The sequence below is a fragment of the Oncorhynchus kisutch genome, unplaced genomic scaffold (genome assembly GCF_002021735.2).
Source record: "Oncorhynchus kisutch isolate 150728-3 unplaced genomic scaffold, Okis_V2 Okis01b-Okis20b_hom, whole genome shotgun sequence".
In the NCBI taxonomy this organism is placed as follows: Eukaryota; Metazoa; Chordata; class Actinopteri; order Salmoniformes; family Salmonidae; genus Oncorhynchus; species Oncorhynchus kisutch.
The window spans coordinates 11,579,279-11,589,674 of NW_022261978.1; the positions used below are offsets into that span (position 1 = coordinate 11,579,279).

The window sequence follows — 10,396 nt, forward strand, 5'->3', positions numbered from 1 at the left end:
TATAATGTGTGTGTGTATAATGTGTGCGTGTATAATGTGTGTGTGTATAATGTGTGTGTGTATAATGTGTGTGTGTGTATAATGTGTGTGTGTATAATGTATCACTGCAGCATGATGTCTTTGAGGTTCTCTTGCAGTATGGTGTCTTTAACAGCGTGGAACACAAAGCGGATGTTCTCCGTGTCGATCGCCGTGGTAAAGTGATGAAACAGAGGTTTCCCACGGTTACGCCGCTTACGACTGAACGATTGCACCAGGAACGCCTGCAGAGAGAGAGAGAGAGAGAGAGAAGAGGTTTGAGGGTTTGTGTGTACCTGGTCAGGTGTGTTTGTGTGTTTACCTGGTCAGGTGTGTTTGTGTACATGGTCAGGTGTGATTGTGTGTACCTGGTCAGGTGTGTTTGTGTGTTTACCTTTGTATGTGTTACCTGTAGGTCCTGTGTGTTAAATCCTACCTGTAGGTCCTGTGTGTTAGATTCTACCTATAGGTCCTGTGTGTTAGATACTACCTGTAGGTCCTGTGTGTTAGATCCTACCTGTAGGTCCTGTGTGTTAGATGCTACCTGTAGGTCCTGTGTGTTAGATCCTACCTGTAGGTCCTGTGTGTTAGATCCTACCTGTAGGTCCTGTGTGTTAGATCCTACCTGTAGGTCCTGTGTGTTAAATCCTACCTGTAGGTCCTGTGTGTTAGATTCTACCTATAGGTCCTGTGTGTTAGATACTACCTGTAGGTCCTGTGTGTTAGATCCTACCTGTAGGTCCTGTGTGTTAGATGCTACCTGTAGGTCCTGTGTGTTAGATCCTACCTGTAGGTCCTGTGTGTTAGATCCTACCTGTAGGTCCTGTGTGTTAGATCCTACCTGTAGATCCTGTGTGTTAGATCCTACCTGTAGGTCCTGTGTGTTAGATCCTACCTGTAGGTCCTGTGTGTTATATCCTACCTGTAGGTCCTGTGTGTTAGATCCTACCTGTAGGTCCTGTGTGTTAGATCCTACCTGTAGGTCCTGTGTGTTAGATCCTACCTGTAGGTCCTGTGTGTTAGATCCTACCTGTAGGTCCTGTGTGTTAGATCCTACCTGTAGGTCCAGTGTGTTAGATCCTACCTGTAGGTCCTGTGTGTTAGATCCTACCTGTAGGTCCTGTGTGTTAGATCCTACCTGTATGTCCTGTGTGTTAGATCCTACCTGTAGGTCCTGTGTGTTAGATCCTACCTGTAGGTCCTGTGTGTTAAATCCTACCTGTACATCCTCCAGCCTGCGAGGGTCTCCCCTGTATTCTGGGAAGTGTTTAGCGATGTCAGATTGGCCTAGCTTCTCCACCAGCAGGTCAGTCTTGTTGAGGAAGAGGATGATGGACACGTTGAGGAAGAGCTTGTTGTTCACGATCGTCTCAAAGATGTTCATGCTCTCTACCAGCCGATTGGTCCTCCGGTCCTCCATCAGAACCTATGGGAGAGGAGGTGAGAAATGTCTCCCTTCCGCTTGACTCACGTAAAACTGAAGATGTGGTTTCACCCCCAAAACCTCCCAGCTACATCCGCACCTCATATACTCAGGTCTGGTGGGTGGGTGTACCTGCTCATATGTCTGTCTGTCTGTCTGTCTGTCTGTCTGTCTGTCTGTCTGTAGCCTACCTGGTCGTACTCGGATGATGACACCATGAACAGTATAGACGTGATTCCGTCGAAGCACTGAAACCATTTCTGTCTCTGTGACCTCTGACCTCCCACATCAACCATCTTAAACGGAATCTTCTTTATGATAAAGTCGTGTTCTACGATTCCTTTAGTCGCCTTCCGTGCAAACAGAATGTCCTGCCGACTAGGGATATAGTTCTGGAGAGAGGATGAGAGAGGGATGGAAGGATGGAGGAGAGAGGGGAGGAGTAGAGAGGAGCAGAGGGGAGGAGTAGAGAGGAGGAGAGAGGAGGAGAGAGGGATGGAAGGATGGAAGGATGGAGGAGAGAGGGGAGGAGTAGAGAGGAGCAGAGAGGAGGAGAGAGGGATGGAAGGATGGAGGAGAGAGGGGAGGAGTAGAGAGGAGCAGAGAGGAGGAGAGAGGGATGGAAGGATGGAGGAGAGAGGGGAGGAGTAGAGAGGAGCAGAGAGGAGGAGAGAGGGATGGAAGGATGGAGGAGAGAGGAGGAGAAAGGGATGGAAGGATGGAGGAGAGAGGAGGAGAGAGGGATGGAAGGATGGAGGAGAGAGGAGGAGAGAGGAATGGAAGGATGGAGGAGAGAGGGATGGAAGGATGGAGGCGAGAGGAGGAGACAGGGATGGAAGGATGGAGGAGAGAAGAGAGAGAGGAGGAGAGAGGAATGTAAGGATGGAGGAGAGAGGGATGGAAGGATGGAGGCGAGAGGAGGAGACAGGGATGGAAGGATGGAGGAGAGAAGAGAGAGAGGAGGAGAGAGGAATGGAAGGATGGAGGAGAGAGGGATGGAAGGATGGAGGCGAGAGGAGGAGACAGGGATGAAAGGATGGAGGAGAGAAGAGAGAGAGGAGGACAGAAGGATGGAGGAGAGAGGAGGAGAGAGGGATGGAAGGATGGAGGAGAGAGGGATGGAAGGATGGAGGAGAGAGGAGAGAGGAGGAGAGAGGAGAGAGGAGAGAGGAGAGGGGAGGAGAGAGGAGAGAGGAGAGGGGAGGAGAGAGGAGAGGGGAGGAGAGAGGAGAGAGGAGAGAGGAGAGGGGAGGAGAGAGGAGAGGGGAGAGGGGAGGAGAGAGGAGAGAGGAGAGGGGAGGAGAGAGGAGAGAGGAGAGGGGAGGAGAGAGGAGAGAGGAGAGAGGAGAGGGGAGGAGAGAGGAGAGAGGAGAGGAGAGAGGAGAGAGGAGAGGGGAGGAGAGAGGAGAGAGGAGAGGGGAGGAGAGAGGAGAGAGGAGAGAGGAGGAGAGAGGAGAGGGGAGGAGAGAGGAGAGGGGAGGAGAGAGGAGAGAGGAGAGGGGAGGAGAGAGGAGAGGGGAGGAGAGAGGAGAGGGGAGGAGAGAGGAGAGGGGAGGAGAGAGGAGAGAGGAGAGAGGAGAGAGAGGAGGAGAGAGGAGAGAGGAGAGAGGAGAGAGAGGAGGAGAACAGTAATATTATCATGCTCTTTGATTGTTTTTGTTTGTCATTTATGTACAGTATTTATGTACAGTATTTATGTACAGTATTTATGTACAGCATTTATGTACAGTATTTATGTACAGTATTTATGTACAGCATTTATGTACAGCATTTATGTACAGCATTTATGTACAGTATTTATGTACAGTATTTATGTACAGTATTTATGTACAACAACAGTATTCAACAATAATGTAATTACATAGTCAGTAATACTATCAGATGGGGGGGTGTGGCCAGAGGTTCTGACATTAAATGTTAAAGGTAAAGAAGCTCCGCCCACTCACCGGCTGGCCAATCCGGTCCAGGTTATCCAGGAAGTATTTCACAGACTCACTCTGTGAACAGGAAGAGACAACAGTCGTTTTGACGTAATTAAACGTTTTATTCCATTGTTTCCATTGGACACAACATGCTGAAAGCTTTTCCATTGGACACAACATGCTGAAAGCTTTTCCATTGGACACAACATGCTGAAAGCTTTTCCATTGGACACAACATGCTGAAAGCTTTTCCATTGGACACAACATGCTGAAAGCTTTTCCATTGGACACAACATGCTGAAAGCTTTGAAAGTGTTTGCTATATAATTCAACCACACACACAACAAACACTCTTCCCACTGGGCAAAGACGTCAATTCAACGTCTATTCCACGTTGGTTCAATGTAATTTCATTTGAATGATGTGGAACGACGTTGATTCAACCAGTGTGTGTCCAGTGCGAAACGACGTTGATTCAACCAGTGTGTGTCCAGTGTGAAACGACGTTTATTCAACCAGTGTGTGTCCAGTGCGAAACGACGTTGATTCAACCAGTGTGTGTCCAGTGCGAAACGACGTTGATTCAACCAGTGTGTGTCCAGTGCGAAACGACGTTGATTCAACAATGTGTGTGTCCAGTGCGAAACGACGTTGATTCAACCAGTGTGTGTCCAGTGTGAAACGACGTTGATTCAACCAGTGTGTGTCCAGTGCGAAACGACGTTGATTCAACCAGTGTGTGTCCAGTGTGAAACGACGTTGATTCAACCAGTGTGTGTCCAGTGCGAAACGACGTTGATTCAACCAGTGTGTGTCCAGTGCGAAACGACGTTGATTCAACCAGTGTGTGTCCAGTGCAAAACGACGTTGATTCAACCACTGTGTGTCCAGTGTGAAACGACGTTGATTCAACCAGTGTGTGTCCAGTGCGAAACGATGTTGATTCAACCACTGTGTGTCCAGTGCAAAACGACGTTGATTCAACCACTGTGTGTCCAGTGCGAAACGACGTTGATTCAACCACTGTGTGTCCAGTGCGAAACGACGTTGATTCAACCAGTGTGTGTCCAGTGCGAAACGACGTTGATTCAACCAGTGTGTGTCCAGTGTGAAACGACGTTGACACCGAGGCTTCTAGAATGCTCTACAATGTTCAAACAAACAAAACTGATCATTAAACTCAACCCTGACACAGACAGAGAGGAGGGAGGGAGGGAGGGACAGAAAGAGAGAGAGAGAGAGAGAGAGAGAGAGAGAGAGAGAGAGAGAGGAGAGAGAGAGAGAGAGAGAGAGAGAGAAGAAGAGAGAGAGAGAGAGAGGGGGAGAGAAAGGGAGAAAGAGGGAGTAAGAAAGAGAGCAATGTTTTCTGATAAAAGTGTGATGACCCTGTGTTCTGCCTCTAAGAGGGGAACAACACTAAACAGACCCAGGATCAGCTTCTGAACGCGTTCCAAGGGATCTATGAAGCAATCTCCCAATGCCTCTGAAGGGAACAACACTAAAACAGACCCAGGATCAGCTTCTGAATGCGTTCCAAGGGATCTATGAAGCAATCTCCCAATGCCTCTGAAGGGAACAACACTAAAACAGACCCAGGATCAGCTTCTGAACGCGTTCCAAGGGATCTTTGAAGCAATCTCCCAATGCCTCTGAAGGGAACAACACTAAAACAGACCCAGGATCAGCTTCTGAACGCGTTCCAAGGGATCTATGAAGCAATCTCCCAATGCCTCTGAAGGGAACAACACTAAAACAGACCCAGGATCAGCTTCTGAACGCGTTCCAGGGGTTCTATGAAGCATTTACGCCATTCAGCAGACACTTTCATCCAAAGTCATTGGTCCATTTTATGAATAGGTGTCCCCAGGCTGTACCAAACCCACGACCTTTGGTCTTACATGCACCACACCGACTGAGCCAAACAGGATGTTTAACGTTATTTAGTATGATAGTTCAGTCTGGTACATTGCAACCTCAATCACATCCACCACCCCAGGAAACAGCTGTGTGTGTGAAAACAGAGAGAGGGATTAACCAGACAGAGAGACAGCCACCCCCCCTTGTCCTCCCTCCCCCACACACAGAAACTAGCCCTCATTCCAAAACTATTCCTCTTTCCAAAACTATTCCTCTTTTCAAAACTATTCCTCTTTCCAAAACTACTCCTCTTTTCAAAACTATTCCTCTTTTCAAAACTATTCCTCTTTTCAAAACTACTCCTCTTTCCAAAACTACTCCTCTTTTCAAAACGATTCTTCTTTCAATCCGTCTTTCATTTAGTTGATGGGCTCTGGTCTGGTCTTATTGTAAATGTCAGTTTGTCTTCTTCTCTAAATGAGATTCCAACTTGTCTTATAAATGAATCATAATTTGTCACCGAGTAGTGTTCTAAAACGGACCCCATTGGACGAACGGACGTGAACCGTTACGTTGCCGTGCCAAACAGGAAACGCAACCCCATGACCCAACGGCTGACCTGTGATGTCACCGCCACAGGAAACAAAGTCCGCCAACGTAAAGGGGGAGGGGCCAGGAGTGGGGGAGAGGGGGAATTCCCAGCGTTGAGGAGATTAACACAGACTACATACGCAGACACACACACACAGAGACACTACACTCTAGTCTCACTTTGCCACACCACCATCTGGAGAATGTAGTTTTGGTGTAAAAACACAGCGAACAGATTCTCTCTCTCTCTCAGATTTTGATTAGATGTTACATTTCTAGAACGGCTGCTGGTTGCTGTGTGAATCACCTGACCACCGTCCCGGTAGTTGGTGTTGTTGCTAGTTTTTCAAGCGCAAATTATCAAGTGTTGCTGACAAGTCTGCGATTTATATTTGATTGAAACTGAATTACGTTGGTAAAGTCAAAGGTCACGTTCTAAACCGCTCTGGTGACAAACCCATTTTCCTTTTGTGTCCTCCTGCCCACACGGCCGCTTTGCTACCACTGAAAATATCTCGAAAATGGCCCATTATTTAGTTTCTAAGGACCCATAAAACAGAAGCAGCGGGAGAACATATTCAAGTAATTAAACTTTAAACGGTGTAGCTAGCTGGCTACAGTAGTCCACTTTGTAGACTCCACTCAGCTGCTAACTAGCTAGCTGGCTACAGTAGGCCACTTTGTAGACTCCACTGAGCTGCTAACTAGCTAGCTGGCTACAGTAGGCCACTTTGTAGACTCCACTCAGCTGCTAACTAGCTAGCTGGCTACAGTAGTCCACTTTGTAGACTCCACTCAGCTGCTAACTAGCTAGCTGGCTACAGTAGGCCACTTTGTAGACTCCACTCAGCTGCTAACTAGCTAGCTGGCTACAGTAGGCCACTTTGTAGACTCCACTGAGCTGCTAACTAGCTAGCTGATCTAGCTAGTTGGCCACTTTGTAGACACCACTGAGCTGCTAACTGGCTAGCTGGCTACAGTAGGCCACTTTATAGGCTAACTCCACTGAGCTGCTAACTGGCTACAGTAGGCCACTTTATAGGCTAACTCCACTGAGCTGCTAACTAGCTAGCTGGCTACAGTAGGCCACTTTGTAGACACCACTGAGCTGCTAACTAGCTAGCAGGCTACAGTAGGCTGCTTTGGCTACAGCTGATCTAGCTAGTTGGCCACCTCTGGAATAGAAGTCTACTCAGCCAGTAGATCAGTGGAGCAGGGTTGGCTACCTCTGGAATAGAAGTCTACTCAGCCAGTAGATCAGTGGAGCAGGGTTGGCTACCTCTGGAATAGAAGTCTACTCAGCCAGTAGATCAGTGGAGCACGGTTGGCTACCTCTGGAATAGAAGTCTACTCAGCCAGTAGATCAGTGGAGCAGGGTTGGCTACCTCTGGAATAGAAGTCTACTCAGCCAGTAGATCAGTGGAGCAGGGTTGGCCACCTCTGGAATGGAAGTCTACTCAGCCAGCCAGTAGATCAGTGGAGCAGGGTTGGCCACCTCTGGAATAGAAGTCTACTCAGCCAGTAGATCAGTGGAGCAGGGTTGGCTACCTCTGGAATAGAAGTCTACTCAGCCAGTAGATCAGTGGAGCAGGGTTGGCTACCTCTGGAATAGAAGTCTACTCAGCCAGTAGATCAGTGGAGCAGGGTTGGCTACCTCTGGAATAGAACCCTGCTCAGCCAGACAGTAGACCAGTGGAGCAGGGTTGGCCAACTCTGGAATAGAAGTCTGCTCAGCCAGACAGTAGACCAGTGGAGCAGGGTTGGCTACCTCTGGAATAGAAGTCTACTCAGCCAGTAGATCAGTGGAGCAGGGTTGGCCATCTCTAGAATAGAAGTCTACTCAGCCAGTAGATCAGTGGAGCAGGGTTGGCTACCTCTGGAATAGAACCCTGCTCAGCCAGACAGTAGACCAGTGGAGCAGGGTTGGCTACCTCTGGAATAGAAGTCTACTCAGTCAGTAGATCAGTGGAGCAGGGTTGGCCATCTCTGGAATAGAAGTCTACTCAGCCAGTAGATCAGTGGAGCAGGGTTGGCTACCTCTGGAATAGAAGTCTACTCAGCCTGTAGATCAGTGGAGCAGGGTTGGCCATCTCTGGAATAGAAGTCTACTCAGCCAGTAGATCAGTGGAGCAGGGTTGGCTACCTCTGGAATAGAAGTCTACTCAGCCAGTAGATCAGTGGAGCAGGGTTGGCTACCTCTGGAATAGAAGTCTACTCAGCCAGTAGATCAGTGGAGCAGGGTTGGCTACCTCTGGAATAGAACCCTGCTCAGCCAGACAGTAGACCAGTGGAGCAGGGTTGGCCAACTCTGGAATAGAAGTCTGCTCAGCCAGACAGTAGACCAGTGGAGCAGGGTTGGCTACCTCTGGAATAGAAGTCTACTCAGCCAGTAGATCAGTGGAGCAGGGTTGGCCATCTCTAGAATAGAAGTCTACTCAGCCAGTAGATCAGTGGAGCAGGGTTGGCTACCTCTGGAATAGAACCCTGCTCAGCCAGACAGTAGACCAGTGGAGCAGGGTTGGCTACCTCTGGAATAGAAGTCTACTCAGTCAGTAGATCAGTGGAGCAGGGTTGGCCATCTCTGGAATAGAAGTCTACTCAGCCAGTAGATCAGTGGAGCAGGGTTGGCTACCTCTGGAATAGAAGTCTACTCAGCCAGTAGATCAGTGGAGCAGGGTTGGCTACCTCTGGAATAGAAGTCTACTCAGCCAGTAGATCAGTGGAGCAGGGTTGGCTACCTCTGGAATAGAAGTCTACTCAGCCAGTAGATCAGTGGAGCAGGGTTGGCTACCTCTGGAATAGAAGTCTACTCAGCCAGTAGATCAGTGGAGCAGGGTTGGCTACCTCTGGAATAGAAGTCTACTCAGCCAGTAGATCAGTGGAGCAGGGTTGGCCACCTCTGGAATAGAAGTCTACTCAGCCAGTAGATCAGTGGAGCAGGGTTGGCTACCTCTGGAATAGAAGTCTACTCAGCCAGTAGATCAGTGGAGCAGGGTTGGCTACCTCTGGAATAGAAGTCTACTCAGCCAGTAGATCAGTGGAGCAGGGTTGGCCACCTCTGGAATAGAAGTCTACTCAGCCAGTAGATCAGTGGAGCAGGGTTGGCCATCTCTGGAATAGAAGTCTACTCAGCCAGTAGATCAGTGGAGCAGGGTTGGCTACCTCTGGAATAGAAGTCTACTCAGCCAGTAGATCAGTGGAGCAGGGTTGGCTACCTCTGGAATAGAAGTCTACTCAGCCAGTAGATCAGTGGAGCAGGGTTGGCTACCTCTGGAATAGAAGTCTACTCAGCCAGTAGATCAGTGGAGCAGGGTTGGCTACCTCTGGAATAGAAGTCTACTCAGCCAGTAGATCAGTGGAGCAGGGTTGGCTACCTCTGGAATAGAAGCCTACTCAGCCAGTAGATCAGTGGAGCAGGGTTGGCTACCTCTGGAATAGAAGTCTACTCAGCCAGTAGATCAGTGGAGCAGGGTTGGCTACCTCTGGAATAGAAGTCTACTCAGCCAGTAGATCAGTGGAGCAGGGTTGGCTACCTCTGGAATAGAAGTCTACTCAGCCAGTAGATCAGTGGAGCAGGGTTGGCTACCTCTGGAATAGAAGTCTACTCAGCCAGTAGATCAGTGGAGCAGGGTTGGCTACCTCTGGAATAGAAGTCTACTCAGCCAGTAGATCAGTGGAGCAGGGTTGGCCACCTCTGGAATGGAGTTTTTGTTGTTTTCCTGATATGCCGCTTTAGTAATAATAACCTACTTGTTGCTAAGTCAACGATCTAGTGTTGTTTACACTAAGATGTCTCATCTTTACATAACAGTTAGCTTTATTTACACATTTTGAAGTGATGACTCTTGTGAAGTGTTTAAACTTGTTTAAAATTGTTAAACTAATGAACTTGTGTTGATGTTGATTCATCACAATCCTGAAATAAAGAGAGAAAGGGGTTCTGTCTGTAATGGGTCTGTGTGTCAATAAAGAGAGGAAGGGGGTTCTGTCTGTAATGGGTCTGTGTGTCAATAAAGAGAGGAAGGGGTTCTGTCTGTAATGGGTCTGTGTGTCAATAAAGAGAGGAAGGGGTTCTGTCTGTAATGGGTCTGTGTGTCAATAAAGAGAGGAAGGGGGTTCTGTCTGTAATGGGTCTGTGTGTCAATAAAGAGAGGAAGGGGTTCTGTCTGTAATGGGTCTGTGTGTCAATAAAGAGAGGAAGGGGTTCTGTCTGTAATGGGTCTGTGTGTCAATAAAGAGAGGAAGGGGTTCTGTCTGTAATGGGTCTGTGTGTCAATAAAGAGAGGAAGGGGTTCTGTCTGTAATGGGTCTGTGTCAATAAAGAGAGGAAGGGGTTCTGTCTGTAATGGGTCTGTGTTGTATTCTGGGACGGCAGGGTAGCCTAGTGGTTAGAGCGTTGGACTAGTAACTGGAAGGTTGCAAGTTAAAACCCTGAGCTGACAAGGTACAAATCTGTCGTTCTGCCCCTGAACAGGCAGTTAACCCACTGTTCCTAGGCTGTCATTGAAAATAAGATTTTTTTCTTAACTGACTTGCCTAGTTAAATAAAGGTAAAATAAAATTTAAAAATTTTAAAAATGAACAT

The 10,396-nt window shown here is 48.2% G+C and overlaps 1 protein-coding gene across 1 annotated transcript in view; it reads right to left on the minus strand.

Moving 5' to 3' along the window:
• gna12a (guanine nucleotide binding protein (G protein) alpha 12a) overlaps window positions 1-10,396 on the minus strand; it is a 51,358-nt gene continuing 40,962 nt past the window's right edge. Inside the window, exons 3-6 of the mRNA XM_031811509.1 lie at window positions 3,388-3,438; window positions 1,633-1,833; window positions 1,238-1,444; window positions 1-263 (exon numbers count right to left, since the gene is read on the minus strand). Coding sequence (XP_031667369.1) covers window positions 102-263; window positions 1,238-1,444; window positions 1,633-1,833; window positions 3,388-3,438 — 621 coding nt within the window. The 3' untranslated portion in view covers window positions 1-101. The remainder of the gene's footprint in view (window positions 264-1,237; window positions 1,445-1,632; window positions 1,834-3,387; window positions 3,439-10,396) is intronic.